The sequence below is a fragment of the Microtus oregoni genome, unplaced genomic scaffold, assembly GCF_018167655.1.
Source record: "Microtus oregoni isolate MIOR12 unplaced genomic scaffold, Mior012 000001F_ref0000356, whole genome shotgun sequence".
In the NCBI taxonomy this organism is placed as follows: Eukaryota; Metazoa; Chordata; class Mammalia; order Rodentia; family Cricetidae; genus Microtus; species Microtus oregoni.
This window is the reverse complement of record NW_024543060.1, coordinates 7,280,624-7,303,395: the sequence shown is the minus strand read 5'-3', so window position 1 is coordinate 7,303,395 and position 22,772 is coordinate 7,280,624. Positions and strand designations below refer to the sequence as shown.

At 40.4% G+C, this 22,772-nt stretch overlaps 1 protein-coding gene across 3 annotated transcripts in view; it reads left to right on the top strand.

Moving 5' to 3' along the window:
- Cdca2 (cell division cycle associated 2) overlaps positions 1–22,772 on the top strand; it is a 47,458-nt gene that overhangs the window by 5,762 nt on the left and 18,924 nt on the right. For 2 of the 3 annotated variants that reach the window (XM_041670883.1, XM_041670873.1), the window contains exons 6-12: positions 1,314–1,464; positions 11,259–11,446; positions 13,087–13,162; positions 17,428–17,636; positions 19,730–19,802; positions 20,323–20,555; positions 21,923–21,998. In XM_041670883.1, coding sequence (XP_041526817.1) covers positions 1,314–1,464; positions 11,259–11,446; positions 13,087–13,162; positions 17,428–17,636; positions 19,730–19,802; positions 20,323–20,555; positions 21,923–21,998 — 1,006 coding nt within the window. The remainder of the gene's footprint in view (positions 1–1,313; positions 1,465–11,258; positions 11,447–13,086; positions 13,163–17,427; positions 17,637–19,729; positions 19,803–20,322; positions 20,556–21,922; positions 21,999–22,772) is intronic. The other variant, XM_041670892.1, reaches the window with a different exon arrangement.

The following is a 22,772-nucleotide window of genomic DNA, read 5'->3' as shown; positions in this document are numbered from 1 at the left end:
TTTGTTCATAAACATTGTTCTATCAGGAAACAGGTTTAATTAGGGAAATGTAGTTTAAGCATTCCCAAGTGCTCTGAGCTCCTGAGACACCAAACCAGCCCTGACACATTCAAATGAGCTCACAGAAATGTGCGTTCCAGATCATTCGTGTGCCTTTAAGATAATCTTAAATTATTAGATGAGTTGCCCACAGGCCTGTTGGCAATACTACGTGCCATTTATGTCATAAAGGTTTACATCATCAGGTACATTTCAGTTTAAAATGTTCCACTATTATGTAGTAGGCAGTTTGTCATAGGACTGTGCTTAACTATGTAAATTTAAGAGCAGATCATCAAACATGGCTTCAGGATTTTAACATCTTTTTCTCCTTATAATAACATAAAAGCAGGTAGCTTTTCTTTCCCCCTTTTCCTTTTGCCCATTGGTTAGAGTGTTAAAATTACCACAGATTACTCATTAAAAGAAATGTTAGTGGCTTGGGATAAAAGAAAAAGCAGCCTGGATAAAGTGTTGATCAGTAGGTTGGATTTTAGTAGTATACATTCAGTTTTGTCTTTGTGTAGAACCTCATGGGCGGGGTTTCTATGTGCTCCTGGCCTTGTGCATCTGTGTTTGTGTCTGAAGGACAGCCCTAAGGAAGGATGACGTTAAGGAGTTAGCCAGGAGGAGGCAGGAGTGGTACATGCTAGAACTAGAAGGGGTCATCCTTGCCTTGTGGCGGTCTCCCGAGATGGAGGTCATCTGTGTGCTGGGCACAGTGCTAAGATATTAACTTCGGTGGATGCTCTCTGTGCCGCTTTTGTCAGTATTCCAGGTGGGCTCCCTTTCTCTCCCTTGCTCTCCAGAGCTGCTTTCTCGTTCCCTTTCTTACTGCTTTGTTGACATTGTCTCAATGGTGGCTGTCAAGGTTGTTCTTAAGCCCATTAGAATCCTTTTCAGAGTGATTTATTCCTCCCACCCTCCAAATGTAGGGATGCATTTGGTCTGTAGCCTCTATAACAACATCTATCCATTTAAAGTTTCTGTTAGCCTGGCTTTGTAGCTGCCAGCATATTGGGTATACATCTGTGGGTAGCCACTTAGCTATTCTTCTTTGCTCAGATTTTAGAAAACAGGAATAGATGAGCACTAAGGTGGCCGTGGCACACTAAATATTCAGACAGAAAATGTATAATTCTGAGGAAAAGAAACTTTGTCTTACTAACTTGTCTTTATAAGCCTTCATGAGCTTTGTTTTGGAGTCATTGGTAGTACTCCTAGCTAAGAAGCTGTTAGATTTATAATGCTCCTGTACTTTATACATTTCACAGGGTACCCCAGGACTCTCTCGACATGCCAGTGCTTTAAAAGAGCGAATGGCTGCTTTCCAGTTGGCTTTTCACTCCGTACAAGAAACTGAGAGGATGGCCAGTGGTCCTGCAGTCTCAAAGGCAGATGGAGAGTCTCAGACATCATATTTGAGTGAGTAAAATGGGTTCACCAAGGTGGACATTTGTGTATAAAGATAATCTTCTATAATAAGTAAAGATTTCTTTCCACAAGGTGAAAGTAATTTTTTTCAGAGCATAGTCGTTTCTGTAAATGGAGACTCATAGCTAAAATCTGCAGTATTTACACAAACCTAGATTTTTGGTTTCAGAGTTTTGTTTTAGTTTTATCTGCTCTATTTTGGTGATGCTAAGGATCATGCTCAGGGCCTCGAATGTATTAGACAAGTGCTTTACAGCCAAGTCCCACCTAGGCCCCATGGTTTCTAGTGAAAACCTAGACCTTTATTTCCATAGTTACACTTGTTCTGGATTGCAAAAGGCCAGTGTCAACTAGCCGTGTCAGGCTTCAAATAGGGCCTGCAGCAAATTTAGATTTGTATTGATTTTTATAGACGTCGTGTTAAACTTTGCAAAAACATGTATGAATGGCAAATACCCAGCCCTGATGTTACCACAGATTTGTCCAGTCTAATCATTGTGTTACTAATCTGTATTCTTCGCTGTGTCCATATAGTTCATTTGGTATTTTTTAGTCAGTTCTGGCTTCTTCAGTCACCAAGCTTTAAACACCAGAGCTTGACAAAATACTGGCTTTCCTGCAGTCCTGTTCTTCTAGGACTTGACACTCTAATTGCCTCACAGATTCTGTTTATTCCATGGTTCAGTATCCGTTCAGATGTCCGAATTTGTAGTTTGTAATTTACCTATTATTTCTTGTCTAAGTTTCAATTTTTTTACTTCATTATTATAATGTCATAATAATTTGTACATAGAAATAACTGAACACATTGCAGTTGTCTGCTTTCTTTTTTGTTTTGTTTTCCCTATACACAAAAATCAAGTACAATCAAATTAGAACATAACTATCTTTCTGGTTTTGCCAGCATGTGGTTTGCAGGCCATATGCAGCAAATGTAGTATCTTAGGGTTTTCTAGAGAAATAGAACTAACAGAATGAGTGTCTATTACCACAGAGATTTGTTTCATTGGCTTGCATACTACGGGCTGGATAATATAGCAGTGCTGGCTGCACCCTGGAGCAGTTGAGAACCTGGTAGCTGTTCTGTCCTTAAGGCTGGGTGTTTATAGTCCCAATGTGCAGCTGAAGCGCTAGAGGGTTCTTGGAGGAGAGATACTTGAAGGCGTAAGTCACAAACAATGCCACACCAATTCGGGGTTATGATTATTAGGGTGGTATTTATTTAAAGGGGAAAAAACTTACAGATCACTGTCCCAGGCAACAGCCCTCTACGCAACCAGGAAAGGAGTCTAGTCGCCAGCGGAGCAGGAAGTGTCGCCGGCGGAGCAGGAAGTGAAGAGAGAGAGGAGAGGGAAGTGGCCGCTTTTTTAAAGGGAGAGAAACCACGCCCCAATGGGCTGGTACCTCAGCGGTGATAGGCTGGAGGAGTGGGAGGACCTCCCGCAACACCTCCCCCTTTTGTTTAAATAAGAGAGTTCTAAACCTACTATGAAATTATATACAATAAGTACAAATATCCTATTCTAACTAGCTTAGGTCTTGTATAATAAATAACTTGGCCAAGTCATGAGAAAAAGTAACTACATTTATATAGTCTTCAACCCCATCGAAGATCTGAGAAGGGAAAAAATGTTACCTGGGTAATTAGGAAGTTCAGTAAAACAACTTCCAAAACATGCAACAAATCACAGAGACAACTAGCTACATAGGCAATCACCCAAAGTCACATTAGCAGCGTTGAAGCAACCAACATTGGCTAAGGCCTAACATAATTGACATACCATTTTTCAAAGGCAAGCAACTTTTCAAAACTATCTTACCCTGTCTTGGCAGGATATGACAGCCCTGTTTTATCCATTGATGCATGCTCTGTATCTTTGTCAGTGGTTGGGGTATGGGCATTTCTTTGCCCCAAGGCCAGTTCTGCCAAAAAGAAGGCTCCAGGTGGAGTGTCTTTGGTGCTCAACATTCTCTCGGGAATAGAGTGGTGTTGCCAAGAGCAATTGTGTCTCACTACCGCAAAACTCTGAGTTAGATTAAAGGCCATTTTCTACAGCTCTTTGAAGAAGTTGAAGATTATCTATCTATCTATCCTGAGTATAATCTCTATATACCTAAAGGACCTGATTAGTCTAATTATAAATGACAAACTTAGATGACTATTAGTCTATATAATTCTCAATATCTATCTAACTTAAAGACTAAGACAATAAACGACTGTGAAACAAATGAGGACAATGGCCTCCAAATATAAACAATGTACAAATATACATTGCAGTAGGTAAATATATATCAATACACAAACATTATATAAGTATCTTAATCAGAGGTAGAAATGTACACTGCAATATGGTAAATATATACTATATATATATATCAATACAATATATGTCAATACATAAAAAATGTTTTAAGCAGAGGTAGAAACATGCATGCGTACAATAGTCAATATAATTTAACTTTGTGTCAATATACAAGAATCTATACCAATATATTTGTCTAAAAACAGTAACTCACAATTACAAGTCTATTATCCCATCATACCTCTTTTTTTTTTCAAAATGATCCCTGAGCGTATAAAATTCCTCCCCCAACCCTCAATCGTATACTAATTATAATCAACCCCTAAATGATTTCCCTAAACCCAAGGGCAAACTTTACTGGGAGAGGGGACGTCTTCCTCTAGAATTACTTCCAGCTGTCATGGGAGCGACGTTCTTTCTGGGGGATCCTGTGAAAGTAAAATGATGGTTAAATTTCAAGATCAATGTCTTTTAAAATTGCCAATAGTCTCTGAGTATTTTGTGCAGGTCTGGCCAAAATGTTGTATAAGATGTGCACCATTTCAGCTAACCAAGTTGGAACTGTCTTGTGCAGCTGGTACCAAAAGCAGGCCTTGTAGTAGCGCTATCAGTATCATGACGTCATATCAACCAGGTGGAGTTGTTGTTATGGGGCCCCATCTTCTTCCTGGAAACTTCAAATGTCACTTCAGGAAAAACTCATTGTTCATTATGAAAAACTTAAACATTAATCATATAGACATATATAGACATATATATATATATTCAATGAAAGATATGATAGATATATTCAATGAAAAGTATGATAGATATGAAGAAAAGCAAAGATGTTTTCTAAACTCATATTTCTTTCTGTCCCATATCATGGCTCTTGACATGAGACAGAAACTCCAGAAACTCTGGGTTTTTCTCTTACTAACAGGCTTGGAATTGGAGAGGGACTGAGCCAGAGTCCAACTTCAAAACCAGCTTTATAAATTTAGAAATATGGTTTAATATTACTTACACAACCCATTCAGTTGTCTTGATATTTCCTATTGGGCAGGTATTTTTCCATCTGTCAGGATCCAAACATCCAGGGTCCCTTGAATTTCTCAAAGATGAGTGTTTTCCTGTGGAGATAAGAACAGAACCCTGCCCCCATTCTATATGTTTTTCTTACCACCTGTATGAATATCATCGTTGTGGATGAGTTGTCATTTCTCCTTTCCAAGAGGTTTCTCCTCTTCAAATCGAAACTTTATTAATTTTGATGGTATCCACAATTTTTCTTCTCCTGTGGAAACAAGAGCAAAACCCCTTCCCCAACGTAGCACATCTCCTGGCTTCCACTGAGAGGTCAGCACATCTTTGAAATAAATCGGTTGATTTAGTTCAGCAGACTTTTCCATTATCCAATGTCTTTCTGCTGCTGTCGTTCCTTTCTCATTAGCGTTAAGAAAATTCAAGGTTAGTAAAGCATTATGTAATCTATTTCTGGGGGTATTTTCAGTCCCTTTCTATTTGTTCAGCATATCCTTTATAGTACGATTTGATCTTTCTATAACTGCCTGACCTGTAGGATTATTTGGTATACCTGTAATGTGTTTTATATTATAATAATCAAAAAAGCGTTTCATTTTCTTAGATACATATGCTGGACCATTATCTGTCTTTATTTGCGCAGGTATACCCATGATGGCCATAACTTCCAATAAATGTGTGATTACTGAATCAGCCTTTTCTGAGCTCAGGGCAGTAGCCCATTGAAAACCTGAATACATGTCTATGGTGTGGTGTACATATTTTAATTTACCAAATTCCATAAAGTGGAACACATCCATCTGCCAGATTTCATTTCTCTTAGTACCCTTTGGGTTACTCCCTGCAGGCAACGGTGTTTGATTATAGAAAGAACAAGTAGGACATCTCTTTATAATGTCCTTAGCTTGTTGCCAAGTAATGGAAAATTCTTTCTTTAGGCCTTTACTATTGACATGATGCTTCTTATGAAATTCCGAGGCCTGCAACACACTTCCAATCAATAATTGATCAATCTCAGCATTGCCTTGGGCTAGAGGACCAGGCAGACCTGTATGGGACCGGATGTGTGTTATGTACATCGGACAAAGCCTGTTCCTGATTATGTCTTGTACCTGGATAAACAATGAAGTCAACTCTGTGTCATCTGGTATAAATTCAGCGGTTTCAATATGCAAGATAACTCTTTCTGCATATTGTGAATCTGTAACTATATTAAGAGGTTCTTTAAAATCCCTTAGCACCATAAGAATGGCATATAATTCTGCCTTCTGGACAGAATTATAAGGGCTTTGTTCCACCTTACTCAATTCATCTGACTTGTAATCTGCTTTCCCTGATTTATTTGCATCAGTATAGAACGTACGGGCTCCAGTTATTGGAGCATCACGTACAATTCTAGGAAGAATCCAAGAAGTTCTTTTTATGAGATTAAGTCTATCACTTTTGGGATAGTTGCTATTAATTTCTCCCAAAAAGTTAGCACAAGCTCTTTGCCACGGTTCATTGTCTTCCCATAACTTTTTTATTTCTTCAGTAGTAAAAGGCACTATAATTTCTGCTGGGTCTATACCTGCTAGTTGACGAAGTCTCAGCTTACCTTTTATAATTAATTCAGAGACTTTTTCCACATAAGTTTTTAATTTTTTACTTGGTTTATTAGGTATAAATATCCACTCTAAAATAATATCTTCCCTCTGCATTAGAATCCCTGTAGGAGAAATTCTGGAAGGCAATATGACTAGGATGCAGCTAAGATTTGGGTTCACCCTATCCACATGTGCCTCCTGTAATTTTTCCTCAATCATTGTCAGTTCCTTTTCTGCTTCAGCTGTCAGTTCTCTTGGACTATTCAAATCTTTATCACCATCTAAGGTTTTGTTTAAATGAACTTTTAGATCAGGTGTTATCCCAACAGCTGGTCGTAGACTGGAAATGTCTCCTAACAATCTTTGGAAGTCATTAAGAGTCTTTAACTGGTCTCTCCTAATTTGTGCCTTTTGCGTTTTAATTTTCTCTAACCCTATTCTGTAACCTAGGTAATTAATAGAATTTCCTCTTTGAATCTTTTCAGGGGCAATTTGTAATCCCCACCTAGGCAAGACTTTCTTTACTTCTTCAAATATCCTTTCTAAAGTATCTTTATTTGAATCAGATAACAAGATGTCATCCATGTAATGATAAATGATGGACTTGGGGAATTGTTTACGAATTATTTCCAATGGCTTACTTACAAAATATTGGCACAGTGTAGGACTATTGAGCATACCCTGTGGGAGGACAGTCCATTGATATCACCTATTAGGCTGAGAATTATTATAAGTAGGCACTGTGAAGGCAAATTTTTCTCTATCCTTTTCTTGTAACGGTATAGTGAAAAAACAATCTTTCAAATCAATAACTATAAGAGGCCATCCTTTTGCTGACAGAGAAGGCAAAGGAATTCCAGATTGTAGTGGGCCCATAGGTTGAATTACTTTGTTGACAGCTCTTAGATCTGTCACCATTCTCCATTTACCAGATTTCTTTTTTACAATAAACACAGGAGAATTCCAAGGGCTGGTTGATTCTTCAATATGGTAAGCATCTAGTTGCTCTTGCACCAGCTGTTCCAATGCCTGTAGTTTATCTTCAGCTAGAGGCCATTGTTTGGTCCATATTGGCTTCTCAGTTAGCCATTTTAAAGGTAGGGCTGTTGGTACCTCTAAAGGTTTGGTATTTGCTGTATGTTCTTGTACAGCCTGAATGGCTGGTGACCTTTTTCCATAATACCTCATCATATCCTTCCCAGAATTATGAGTTCCTGGAAATACAGGAATGTTAATCTGGGTATCCCATTGCTGTAGCAGGTCACGGCCCCATAAATTTATGGCAATATTGGCTATATATGGCCTTAGTCTTCCTATTTGCCCTTCGGGCCCTATGCATTCAACCCATCTTGTGCTTTGTTTTACACGAGATAGGGTTCCAATTCCCAGGAACTGAACATCTACCTCTTGAAGAGGCCAATTCGGATGCCAAGATTCTGGGGTAATGATACTTACATCCGCACCTGTGTCTAATAAGCCTTCAATAAAAGTGCCATTTATACAGACTCTTAGCTTTGGTCTTTGATCATTAATAGAAGTCTGCCAAAATATACATTTACTCTGTCCTATTGGGTTTTTTGACTCATCCTCCACACGTAATTCTTCATTTAGACCAGTATTACTTTTTACAGCAGAAATTGGAGCTTTTAATTTTCTTGGTGAGGCACGTTCTCCACCGTGACTGGGAATGACTGGGCCACTGTTGGCTTGGGGGCCTGCGAGAGGCCCCCCAAGGAGTTTCCCGATGATATCGGATTGCCCCGTCTGTCTGTTGTTGACCTGCATTCGTTGGACCAATGCCTGCCTTTACCGCATCTCCTACATATACCTGAAGGCCGAGGTCTCCTATTTTTGTCATTCCCAGAAGAGATATTATTCCTAGAAATTCTTTGCCTGCAATCCCTTTGCAAATGTCCTAATTTACCACAATTAAAACACCTGGCAGTTTGACGTCTCCTCATTGCTTTGGAAATCGCTTCTCCTACCCAAGATTCATCATTATAGCTAAACGTCTCAACATTCATCATATGCTGAATCCATTCATCCATAGGTGCTGATCTAGACTTTAAAGGCCCAATTATCTTTTTGCATTCTATGTTTGCATTCTCAAAAGCTAGAGATTCAAGAAGTATTCGTCTAGGCTTCTGGGTCTGTTACCCCTATGTCCAGAGCCTTAATTAATCTTTGCAAAAAGTCAATAAAGGGTTCTCTCTTTCCCTGCCTAATTCTGGTATATGATTCAACCCTTTTTGCTGGATCTTGTATCCTATTCCAAGCATTTAAAGCTGTTTGGTGACATAGACACAGTACTTCATCGTCATAAAGAGCTTGGACCTGTGGATCAGCATATTCTCCTGCACCAAGAATTTGATCTTGGGAAACCTCAATACCTTTTGCTCTTCCTTGCTGTTCCATATGTTTGGATTCTTCTCTGAAATAAATTCCAAACATCAAGGAAGGTCCATTATCTAAAACTGCAGACACTAACTGATGGAAATCATGGGGAGTAGCTCTAGCATTAGAAGCCCAAGTCCTTATCATTTCCTTTACATATGCATTGTGCAAGCCAAAATTAACAACAGCTTGCTTAATTTCTTTCAGATCATTCATTGCTATTGGCGTCCATCTAGCTTCTCTGACTCCCTTTGAGCCTTTAGAAATTGATGCTTTTTCAGAATTAAGTATAGGGTATGTCGCTAGAACCCTGGGTAAGCCAGTTCTAATAGCTGGTGGAGGCATTGTATCCTGTCCTTGTGCCTCCTTACTCTGTTCACCAGCTGCAATAATTTCCCCAATCTTTTCAAATCTTTTTATCATTGTCTCTCTTAAATCCTGAATCTCCTGACCTGTATATATTTCCAGTGATTTCACTGAGGTATCAATTTTTTGGTCCCCATTCTGCACCTGTGATTCCAAAGCTTTAATTTTTTCCTTCAAAGATAACATGTCCTCCTTAAACTTTTCTTGTATATCATGTAGATTCCCATCTTGGAGGTACATTCTGTCTGTTACCTTATCAAAACTTTGTGATAAAGTCTGAAGGTCAAATTCAACAGCCTGAACCCTTTCAGATAACTTTCTAATACCCTTGGATATGGAATCAATTTTGTCTGTCACAGTATCCACTTGTTCAGATAACCTCTGATTTTCAATAATTTTAATCCTGTCAATTAGTTGTTCATTATTAGTTCGTAAAGATTCTATCATTCTTAGGAGTGCCATATTCTTCTGTTCATTATTAGTTTGTAAAGATTCTATCGTTTTTAGGAGTGCCATATTCTTCTGTTCATTATTAGTACGTAAAGATTCAATCGTTTTTAGGAGTGCCATATTCTTCTGTTCATTATTAGTACTTAAAGATTCAATCGTTCTTAGGAGTGCCATATTCTTCCTTAATGATAGAATATGGAAAAGAAAACTGAGGCCTAGTAACAAGCAAATTAAGGTATCCCCATAATCATATAAACCTTGTATGATGTAATTCATTGTATTAGTAAATATAAGTTTACTAATCCATTGTATTAGTGAAAACAAAGCAGTAAAATTTGCGTTAGAAACGAAAACTGCCATATTACCTATTATCCAGCAGGTGGCGCTGTTGCAGAGTCGCGGTGAAAACATGGTCCTGTTTCAGTGCCTTAGTAGATGTTAAAAACTGGAAAATGCAAGTTTCTCAACAAAGTAAATGTAATTAAATCAATTCCTGAGACGGAACCAGAAACCCAGAATCCAGGGGTAGAGAAGAGCAATCTGGAAGCCGCTTATGCCTCCACGTGACAGAGTCACCCTGAGGGGTTGCAGCTTTCAGCAACTGCGTGCTCTGGTTCGTGCCACTTAAGAGCTGTACTTGCAAGGGAGATTTTAAAATGACTCAGAAAAGAGCAAACCACGCGGGCAGAGACTATGCGGGCCTGTGGAGTTTAAATCCACGTGGGGAGTCCAAGGCCGCTGCTGGCAGCAGCGGAGGAAGGGAGGGCTCCCGCCTAGCCAAACTCGCGGCTGCCAAGCCGGACTCGCGGCCACCAAGCCAAACTCTTGGCCGCCAAGCCGAACTTGTGGCCGCCAAGCCAAACTCGCGGCCGCCAAGCCGAACTTGTGGCCGCCAAGCCGAACTCGCAGCTGCGAGCGGGGAAAGGAGAGGTTCTGAAACCAAACGTTGGGTGCCAAAATGAAGGCATAAGTCACAAACAATGCCACACCAATTCGGGGTTATGATTATTAGGGTGGTATTTATTTAAAGGGGAAAAAACTTACAGATCACTGTCCCAGGCAACAGCCCTCTACGCAACCAGTAAATCGCCTGCGGAGCAGGAAGTGTCGCCGGAGGAGCAGGAAGTGAAGAGAGAGAGGAGAGGGAAGTGGCTGCTTTTTTAAAGGGAGAGAAACCACGCCCCAATGGGCTGGTACCTCAGCGGTGATAGGCTGGAGGAGTGGGAGGACCTCCCGCAATAGATACTGGTTATCAGTCCAAGTTGGAAAGCTGAAGACACTGGTTCTGATGGCACCTGTGAAAGCTCAGTCACCCAAGGGCTGCACTGAGTAATGAGATAAAGATGGACAGGTGAGAACTGCACTGCTTTCCTCGCAGCCCTGACTGGTCTCGCGTTTGCTTTAGACCAGGCTGGCCTTGAACTTTCTGGTCTCTACTCTTCCCCTCCCTTGTGCTAGCTGGCACTACGTGTGTGTGCACACACCTGCCTTCAGTTTCCCTTTTTAAGTGAAAGGGGTTAGCAGATTTTTGTTTTGAGGATTTACATAGAAACACTAAATTGGCATTATGATGTTATAATGAATGGTATTTTAAAATGATAAATGTAAAAGAAAATATTTATCCCCATGTTATTTTGTTTCTATTTTTGTTTTGTGCATATAGCCAAAAAAGAAGGTCTTGTTGAATACCAGCACTCTGGATTCCCTGTAAACTCATCTTCAAAACGGCGGAGAATATCCTCCCAGAACAGCCCTGATGACCACTTCAGCAGCGCCAAAGAGAAAGTGGCGCCCGTGCAGGTGATCAACAACCAAACCTGTGCGGTGGACACCTCTGCAGATCTGGCTGAGGTGATTATGCTTTCCACCCAGAGACAGACCAGTGGTTTTCTGCACAAGCAGTTTGAAGACTGTCAGGGCCCGAGATAAGAGTTGCTGGTTCTTAAAAGTGTGTGTGTGTGTGTGTGTGTGTGTGTGTGTGTGTGTGTGTGTGTAAAATTGTGTGACTTTTGTTGTCTCTTGGTTTAGAAGTTGTTTGGGAAGATTGGTTGTTTTTGACTGCTTTTATGAGAAGATAAAGCCCAAGGGTCTTCTGCATGGGCTGTTCTCCACAGTGATGGTTTGACTGTAGATCTCAGCTGGGCTCAAGATGGCTCTTTGTGTTCAGCCAGGAGCACAGGTCCCTGAGCAGGTTGTTCAGATATCAACTGGAATAGCCGTTACTGAGATGGGGAGCGCCTGTCCAGGTCTGTTCACCTAGTCTGTCCTAAGACTGCCTGGGAAGCAGACTGTTCTTAAAATTCATCTTTGCTTCTCTGCTTGTTTCAAGTAGCTTTAGGAATTCTTATGGATTGTGACAGCCTAATGTTGTCAAGGTTCTGGAAAAACAAAATCCTACCTGAATTTTACAAAAGTGGGATCAAGAATACTAATGGGTTTGGTAGCTTGTGCACTGAGGATACAAAACCAGTCACATGACCCTTTCTTCTCTGTGTCTTCATTCTGTGACAGGGTTTTCTCTCATTCCTGAGTGGAGGTGCCTGACACCCTTACAGCTGCAGCTAGTTTTAAATTTTATTGTTTGAGGGTATGAAGAAAGGGTACGGGTGCATGTAATAGAGATCAGAGGTCAACTCTCAGGAATTGGTTCTTTCCACCTTGAGTTCTGGAGACTGAACTTGGTCATTCTGCTTGCAGAACAAGTATTTGCCTGCTGAACCCAACAGATGAAACAGTCTGTACCACCTCTGCAACTTAGATCCAGTTTATGTCTGACCTAGTAACGTGATTGCAAGTCACTAGAGACTCCTTAGTTTTATGTAGTGTATGTGGAGGTCAGGGGAGAGTTTGTGTGTGTGTTCTTCCCTTCTACCGTAATGTAGCTTCTAGGAATTGAACCCAGGTTGTTAGGTTGGAAGTAGGCACCTTCTCAAAGCCATCTATCTAGCTCACCCTAATTCTTTGTGATAACAGGAAAAGGTGGGTGGGGGGAAGTCATAGCACAATGATCCCAAACCACTTCTACAGTCCCTGTAATACAAGAACCACTTGCATTGCAGACTGGCTTATATTCCTAGTTTCCTCTGCTTCATTTAAGGTAATAGAAAATGATCATTTGGTAGAAGCAATAGTAGTTGTTTCTTTCCAGACTTTGACTCATTCACATAAATCATGAAGGAGAAATGATTTCTGAATTAATGTGGTATGCCTTTGAGAATTTCCTCTCTAGAGGCTAGCAGGTAGCACAGCTATCTAGGCCTCAGTAGGCAACAAAAATGAACCTCATAAACTTTTCTTCAGGGTTGAAAATCATTTTGTGGAATATTCTGGGGTTAGTGCCCACTGTTCTTTGCCCTTGCTGGCTTGAGACCAACTGAACAAGAGATTTTCAGTCACCCCAGTGGTTATTGAAATCTCCATAAAGGTTAGCAGCAGTACAGTTAGTAATAACATGTTGTGATTTTTGTTTATCCTTTCATCTTTTCTCCCAGAAGTCTTCTGACATTGGTCCAGCCCTGCCTGGATGTGTAGTTGCTCCCCTTCCAGAGCTGCTGGAGACTTCACCTGGTAAGTATATAATTTCCTTAGTGCAAACATGCATTGTCCCATTCATAGACATTTGTGATGTGTGTCCATAAGCTGAAATGAGTGAAAGCAATTATTGTTTTATACGGGTTGTTGGCAGAATGCTTGGGATCATTGTGCTATGACTGTTTTTTTTTTTGTTTGTTTGTTTTTTGTTTTTTTTCCTGTTATCACAAAGAATTGAGGTGGACTAGACTAGATGGCTTAGAAAAAGGTGCCTAGCCGGGCGGTGGTGGCGCATGCCTTTAATCCCAGCACTCGGGAGGCAGAGGCAGGCGGATCTCTGTGAGTTTGAGGCCAGCCTGGTCTACAAGAGCTAGTTCCAGGACAGGCTCCAGAGCTACAGAGAAACCCTATTTCGAAAAACCAAAGGAAGGAAGGGAGGGAGGGAGGGAGGGAGGAAGGAAGAGGTGCCTACTGACAGCCTAGCAACCTGAGTTCAATCCCTAGAGCCTACATGGTAGGAGAGAACTCACACAAACTCTTCTGACCTCCACATACACTCCATGCCACACGCCCACCTCCATACACTTACATCATACACATGCACTGTAAACCAGTAAATTATTTTTGAACTTTTAAGGTTAGTAATGCACTTCCAAACTGGTGAGCTAGTAGTATGATAATAATAATATATATTACTATAATAAAAGTATAAGGATAGGGCCAGCATGGTGGTGCATGCCTGTCATCCCTGCTCTCAGGATGCTGAAGCAGAATTAGGAGTTCTAGGCCAGCTTCTGAAACAGCAAGATCCTGTTTTAGTGGAGGGGGGAACAGGAGGGATATAATAAAGGCCTACGTCCATCCATTTGCCTGCAATTTTCAAGATGTCATTATTTTTTACCGCTGAGTCATACTCCATTGTGTAAATGTACCACATTTTCTTTAGCCATTCTTCAGTTGAGGGACATGTAGGTTGTTTCCAGGATCTAGAAAACACCATATTGAGTGAGGTAACCCAGATCCAGAAAAACAAATACGTACTCACGCACAAGTGACTGTTAGACATAAAACAAAGAAAAAACATTCTGCAGTCCACAACCCCAGAGAACCTAGACAACAAAGAGTACCCTAGGAGAGACATATATGGATCTACATAGGAAAGATAAAAAGATAAGATCTCCTGAGTAAATTGGGAGTGTGGGTGCCACAGGAGACAATAGAAGGGGAGAGGGGAGAAAGGGAAAGGGTCAAAGAAAAATGAATAGCACATTAAAATCAAGGGCCTATGACTACTAGCAGATATATTTTGTTAGAAATACGCTATAAACAATCTGGCTGTTGTTTGTTCTGTTTTTGAGGCATAGCTTTGTATGGCCCAGATTGGCTTCCAGCTCACTCACTGTATAGGCTGTGATAACCTTGAACTCCTAATGTTCCTGCCTTTACCTCCAAGTATTGTGACAACTGGTGTAGGGATCACCCTACTTTAGCCCATTAAGGTTTCAAGTAACTATTGATATGGCTTGATTTACATCTATTTTGCCATATGCCACCTTTTGTTTTATTTGATTTTTTTTTTTTTTTGAAGAATTCTGTTTTAAGCCAAGCAGTGGTGGCACTTGCCTTTACTTTAATCTCAGCACTCGGGAGGCAGAAGCAGGTGGATCTCTATGAGTTCGGAGCCAGCCTAGTCTACAAAGTGAGTTCCGGAACAGCCAGGGCTACATAGAAAAGCCCTGTGTTGGGCAGAGGAAGTAGGATTCTGTTTTAATTTATTAGTGTTTACTATCTTTTAAGCTGTACCTCGTTCTGTCTTGTTCTCTTGCTCTGGGTTCTAGCATGCATCATAAAACACAACAGTTTACTTCCCCTGTGGCTTGATGTCCTCCCTTTCCGTGTCATTTTTACCCTTTGCACAGTCAATAACATACACATTTGCTTGCCTGTGACTCCATGCATGTTACCATTTTTGCTTTTAAGCATCAAATGCTTCTTGTAATTTAAGAGAAAGTAGTTTTTCTATTTACTGAGCATATGCCCCCTTTTTTGGTCCATTTGTATCTTATCTTTTGTTTGGTTTGTTTATAATCTTAACCATCTCGGTTTCCCTTGGAGCTTTCCTTCAGCTTCCAAATGAACTTTTCACCCTTTGTAGTGAATATCTGCCCCGCCTTTTAATTTTCATTCTAAGGTAGATGGGTGGATTTCTGCCTGCATAGATAAGGTACAAGGACAGATGGTGTTACCACACTCTGCAGTCCATCTGAAGTGGGAACATCTTAGCACCCTACTAAATCATACCTGGAAGTGCTGTGATGAGCAGGGAAAGGGGATACTGTGAGCAATGGAGCTTTGTTAATATAGTCTAGTGTTTCGTGCTGATTATTTGATGAACCTACCCAGTCAGGTGGGCTGAAAAACTTTTGTTAAGCTGGGGAGATGGTTCCACCATAATGAGCACCTGCTCATCTTGAGAGGCTCACAGTGGTTCCTCACACCCATATTAGGTGGTTCACAACTGCCTGTAACTTGAACTTTGGGAGATCTGCACTTCTGGGCTCCACAGGTATCTTCTGCACATTAGTGCTCTTACACACATACAGAAGCAAACATAAATTTAATTTTTTTTTATTTATTTTAGAGAAGACTGTATATTGTACCTGCTGTCTCCCTTGCCTTCCCCACTGCTTGCATCTTGCTCCTGGTTGAAAGTCTTGTCAAGTAGGTCTTTGCCTCTGCTGTGGCGCTACTAAGAGTCTGGCATTCTGATGGCCTCAATGGCCTCCATGCCAAGTGACTCAGTAATACTTAGTCATTTATATGATATCTCCCCTTAGCAATCATATTTTAACGTCTACCTTCCCTTGCTGTTGTTCTTCATTTAGATCAGTGGTTCTCAACCCCTTTGGCAAACCTCTGTCTCCAAAATATTTACACTACGATTCATAACAGTAGCAAAATTAGTTATGAAGTAGCAGTGAAAATAATTTTATAGTTGGGGGTCACCACAACCTGAGGAACTGTATTAAAGGGTCACCCATTAGAAAGGTTGGGAATCACTGATTTAGATGGTTATAACATGTTTCATGTAACACAGATGATGTCTTAGTATGTGTGTCATACAGGGTTTTTTCTTTTCGGTCAGATTGCATCTACATCACTGAGTGGAAATCCAGCTTAACTGGACTCCTTGCATTTGCCAGTGTGGAGCTTGCACATCAGTTGGGGCAGCTTCTATTTGGGCTGATAATCACTCATCTTGTCATATCCTCTTCCACTTTGTTTACATATTGAAATGCCTCCATCTCAAGTAGTAAAATGGTTTATTTTGGGGATTTGACTCCAGTTAGGTTCGTTTTATGTTGCAAGTAATAGGTATGATAAGAAAATGTACATTAGCACTCCAAGGCTCATTCCTGACCTTTTTCCCCACCCTCTTGTCATAGAATATTATTTTAAGGTGTGTTACTTTTGTTTGTGCTCTGGGGAACATTTGTTTAATGATACAAAGATGTGTTTGGTTAAATAAAATTCACCTGCTATCAGGAGGCTGGGTTAGCAACTAACTGACAGGAAGTGGTAAGGAGGAGCCAGGAGGAGATGGGTTTTTAAGGAGCAGGCCAGGAGCCACACAAGGCTTTTTTGGAGAGATGGGAGAAGGAGAGGGGGTGATCTGCTTACTATTTAGCCTCTCCGAGGAGCAGAATCCCACCTCAGCCTTTGAATCCTGAGTCTTTAGAGGGACAGAAATTTAGATAAATTCCCTTGGTAATTTTAGAAGAGTCGATGGCTGGGGGAGCAGGATTCCCTCAGACTGCAGCTCTTGCTGCCCTATTGCCGCCTATTGATAGCATGAGAGTTACAGTTGCTGATTCAGACAGCTGAGCTTAAAAGGCAGAAATAATTTGAAAAGAGAACATCCTCTGACTCAGATTTATGTGGAGAGCAAAACCTCTTATCTTTATTTGCATAGATGTGCGGCCAGTGCTACTTCTGTCTTATGATCATGTCCAAATGAAGTCGCTGGCATTTCCTCTCTGAGCAGGGAGTGTCGGGATTTAATTTAGTGTATGCTAAGTAAACACTCTACCACTGAACTATACCACTAGCACTTGGTTTTGTGAAACAGGATCTCACTGTGTAGCCTTGACTGCCTTAAATTGTCCATCCTCCTGCCTCCATCTCCTGAACACTTTGCTGCCGAGTTTCTAAATATCGTGTTACAGTCTGTGCAAGTGTGGTGAGTATCTCATGCCTTGACGAAGCAGATTTGGATGATCCCACTCTCTTTCTCATTGAAGGACTTGGAGTTGCTGACTGTGTAGAGGGCACACAGTCGGTTGTTGCTGTTCCAGTTGACACACCTGCCCCACATGTCAACTCAGACACAGCCCCAGCCATCAGGTCACCAGGAGCTCTTGTGTGTAGGGGCAGCAACCCTCCCACTAAGACCTTTGTGCTTCGGTCTGTGTTGAAAAAGCCTGGCAGGCTGTTTGCAGAGAACATAAAGGTAAAAGTTGCTCTTCCTAAGGCAAAGGAGTGTCAAGTCCTTTTGTGTCAGACCAATAACTGAAGTTCACTGGTGTTGAGTGAAGTGCATTGTTCCCACTTGGTTTTCCTTTTCTTTTTAGCTCACAATACTAGTCTGAGATTGGTCTATTTTAAATTAATATTACGTTGGTAATCAGAATGTAATGTTGATAAACTGTATAAGTATAAAAATTTATCCAAATTATAACTAATTGCATTGCCAAATTAGTTCATGGCGAATGTCTCAGTCTGTAACCTAGGCATGCCAAACATGTGGGCTTACCACCTCTTCAGACGGCTGTGTTTCTGTGAGCACAGTAACCTAAGAGCAGTAGCATGTACTGAGCAGTTCTGTCAGCGGCCTTGGGGCGGGGGCATGTATACATGTTGTACACAACAGCCCCTTCCCTGGCCAGGAGAAAGTACTAACTCGGGACGGTGCTGATTAGGAGTCTTGTTTGGGGCAGAAAACTATTCTTAAAGCAGGTACTGATCTTGGTGGTGATAGTACTCAAAACCTCAAACTAGGAAGGGTTCTAGGTGAGGTTGAAATGTAAGTGATGCAGTAGGATCAGAAACCCATTGCCATTGTTCTTGAGTTCTCAGTAGTCCTCATTGTCCGTTATGTTCAGAGAGTCCGGTTTTGTCCCAGGCTTTTCCAGACCCAGGCCAGCTGGTCTTGGTGAGTTCCCAGTAGAACATCCCCATTGTCTCAGTGTGTGGGTGCACCCCTCATGGTCCTGAGTTCCTTGCTCGTGCTCTCTCTCCTTCTGCTCCTGATTTGGACCTTGAGAATTCAGTCCTGTGCTCCAATGTGGGTCTCTGTCTCAGTCTCCTTTCATCGCTTGCTGAAGGTTAATATTCAGGAGGATGCCTATATGTTTTTCTTTGGGTTCTCCTTATTTAGCTTCTCTAGGATCACTAATTATAGGCTCAATGCCCTTGGTTTATGGCTAGAAACCAAATATGAGTGAGTACATCCCATGTTCCTCTTTTTGTGTCTGGCTTACCTCACTCAGGATAGTACTGGCTTTGTGGGAGCCTAGGCAGTTTGGATGCTCAACTTACTAGACCTGGATGGAGGTGGGGGATTCCCTGGACTTCCCACAGGACAGGGAACCCTGATTGCTTTTCGGGCTGAGGGGGTGGGGACTTAATTAGGGGAGGGGGAGGGAAATGGGAGGCGGTGGCTGGGAAGAGACAGAAATCTTTAATAAATAAATAAATTTAAAATTAAAAAAAAAAGAAATGTAAGTGATGATTAACCAGGACTTTGATCCTGCCTGCAGGCCTGGCTCTCTTCTGCAAGGCTTGTTCTGTCTGTGGATTTATGACATCCCTTCCTTTATAGTGTGCCCTCTATAATCTTTTGGATAAACACAGACAGAAACTTCTTTCTTATTTCATCCTCAAAAATATGGATATTCAAGAAATTACATTATTAAAAGTGCTGTTCCCATGCTTACAACAAAGCTCCCTTTTAATATCATTTACCTCACCTGTCATTATTTTAGCGCAGGTCTTATGCTCAAATCAGCCTGAGCTGACAGCTGGTATAATACACTGAAATTTCCCCCACTCACACCTTTCTTAGCTTGCTAGATCAAAAGGGGATGATTTTTAACACATACTTAGGGATTTCTGTTCTCTAATTTGGGCCTATAATAGTGTTTATTAAAACACAGAAGCTAAGGACTGAGATATGACTCAACAGTTAAGAGCACTTCCTCCTCTTACAGAGGACCCAGGTCCAGTTCTTGGCACCCATTTGGCAACTGACAACTGTCTAATGCCAGCTCCAGGGGATCCAGTGGCCTCTTCTGGCCTCCACAGACACCTGACATGTGGTACACATATGTACATGCGTGGAAAACACTCATACACTTAAAATAAAAATAAATATTAAAAGATAAGAAAACCTAGATTTTTCTTGGGCATTTTCAGTATGGTGTTTTAAGCCAAAGCAATTAAGAAAATAAAGGTACTCAACAAAACAATTTTCCAGTCTCTTTCTAATGACTTTGTATGTTATGAAAGGAATGAAACCTTTTGATTGGTATTTATTTCGATTAGGAATACAACCTTTGTGATGACGGGGCTCATCTAATCCCAGACCCTTCAAACTGTTGCAAAGAACAAATAGCGGGTATGTTATCCATATTTATTTTTAAGCCTAAGGATATCATTTTCCTTCTAGAACTTGATGCAGTTTATTAGATATTTTGACAATCTACTCATGCTTTCCTGCTTCTGAAATTACCTGGGAATGGAGATCAGTGGGGAGGGAAAAGTGTCTTTTCTGGACTTCATCGTTGGTCTTGGGCTGAGGGTGTGGCTCAGTGGAAGATCATCTCCCTGACATGATTAAAGTCCTGCGATCAGGCCTCAGCATCGCTTTTGCCTACCAATTTTTACTTAATGGTATAACTAGTAAAGAACTTCAGAGATTCCAATTTTATCAACACTTTAAGTAATTATATGTAACTTACTTTAAAATCAGTACTATTTTAGGTGAAAGTATGGTTTTCTTCTGTTTGCATTTTCTCTATAAATTGGTTTTTTTTACACAAATAGCAGCTAAATATACCATATTCAAACATTTTAGTGTATGTGTTTTAGATAAGAAAACAGCTTAATTTTAATGTATTCTCATTTATTGTCTATAGGTAGGGAAAACTGTAAAACACCAGACTTTCTGAATCTGAAGAAGAGGAAAAGAGTTACTTTTGGAGAGGACTTAAGCCCTGAAGTGTTTGATGAATCTTTACCAGCCAATACTCCATTGTGTAAAGGAGGAACACCTGTCTGTCAAAGGAACATAAATGCTGCCAGTCCCCTACAGTCTCCAGTTCATGAGCCGTTACTTCAGCCAAATTTTGATGACAATGAGGAGAATCTTGTAAGTGGGGAAAGCCTAGAAAAAAGCTTGTTTTTATTTCCATGAGGCCTCACATTTTTTTTATGTGAAAATTGTGATTTGAAATTTGGTAGACCAAATGACATGCCACATTTCACTCTCTCTTGGTTTTTGTTTTTTTCAAGACTAGGGTTTGTCTGTGTAGCCCTGGCTGTCCTGGAACAGGCTCTGTAGACTAGACTAATCTGAAACTCACAGAGATCCGCCTGCCTCTGCCTCCCAAATGCTGGGATTAAAGGCGTGCACCATCACTGCCTGGCTCAATCTCTTATGTACATTTTTAAAAAAGACTTTTCCCAATTACAGACACTACTTTGATGGGACCTAAGTACTATTGATTGTAAGATACCTTTTTTGTATCAAGAAAAGATACTCAGATGTTTGAGAGGCATTAAAATACCAAAGAAATAGCCACCTTAGAATTAAAATAATGTATTTTAAAACAGTGATAAACACATTTTAGTAAACTTTTAGATTATTGCGGGGGGGGGGGGGATTGCTAGTGTCAAAAACTAGAGAATGACATTACTGTATCCTAACAAGTTTTCAAGGACAGCAGGGATTAACAACTTCATGCTGTCATTTTAGTAGCTCAGATAAATCAGATGCAATCTTTGAAATGCATCACCCTTCAGTCAAGGAATACATTGTTTCAGTAGACCCATGTTAAAAAAAATTTAAATTGTCACTGAAACTTCTCCACAGAATAATAGTTTTGCTAAGGAAGTCTACAACATATTTAAGCAAACAACAATATTGGTTACATACACACTCTTCCAAATAGGACAGAATGCTGTGTGGCCATCTAAGTCCATGCAGAAAAGGCATTTTGTGAAATTTAGCATTTCTGATTAAATATCAAAAGTGTGGGCAAACTGGTGAGAAGGGAATTCAGATTGCCATTTTTATCTATGAATGAACAATAATTGCTGTCTTACTGGGAATTATGTGAAAAGATTTGAAATCTTTATTCTGCCATCTTATCGTGAATTTTGTTGAAAAAATATTGTAATTCAAGATGATGTTTCTTACTGATATTCTTTAATTTGCTTTGTAGACGTTAAACAGTGAGATTTTAAATAAATCAAAATGTAGTTTGTCATTGATTAATATGACCTTATTTTGGGTGGTTGCAGTTGGAAAATTTGTTAGCATTATGAAGATAACCAGTGTTCTAAGGTTATCTTTGTTTTGCTTAGACCTTTTCATTTTCTACTGATTTTTCTTTTTATTTGTGCTTGCAATTTCTCCTCCCAAAATAAAGCCTTGTTTTTTCCTTTGGGATATATCATTTACATATTTACTGAACTTAAGGGTATCTTAATTTATACTTTTTTTCATTTGTTTAGGAAAACATAGAACCAGCTCATGTATCATTTGCAATCCTGAGTCCTAGTAAATCTTCACTCTCTGAGACTCTTCCAGGTATTGTGTGTTTATCTCTTGTTGGGGGGTTTGTGTCAAGGTGTGCAATTGCTCATGGACCAGGTGGTGGGGGTGAGAAGAGGACATAATCTATGCTTACTGTCTGCCTTAACCTCTTGAGACAGGCTCTTACTGAATCTGAAGCTAGACTAGTGGCCAGCGAGACCCAGTAATCCTGTCTCTATGCCCTTGTAGCATGAGATTATAGCTGTGTACACAGCTTTGCTTGGCTTCCACTTTGCTTTTTGAGACAGGATTTGTCATTAGAATGGAACTTTTTCATTAGGTTTATGTGATTGTCTGGCAAACTCTAGGAATCTTTGCCTTCTATTGTTGGATTGTAATATCTTATACCATAACCTGCCTCTTTAATTTTAGATTTACTTATTTTATATGTATGTGCCTATATTTATGTGTGTATACCACATGCATGCTGAACCTGCAGAGGTCAGAAGATGACAGATCCCTCTGGACTGGGAGTTTTGAGCCTCCCAATGTGGGTGCTGAGAGCTGAACTTGTGTCCTCTGGAAGATAAGCAAATTCTCTTAACTGCTGAGCCTCATCTCTTCACCCTTACTACCTGAATTTTTCATATGGGTTCTGGGGATCAAACTCAGTTCCTTGTGCTTTACCAGCTGAGCTGCCTCCCCGGCCCCTTAATTCTTGTTCTCAGTACATAAAAATTAATCTCTTTATTCTTAAAGTTTTTAGAAAATATTTATATGTATGCAGTGTTCTGTCTGTATGTATGTGTACCTGCATGACAGAAGAGG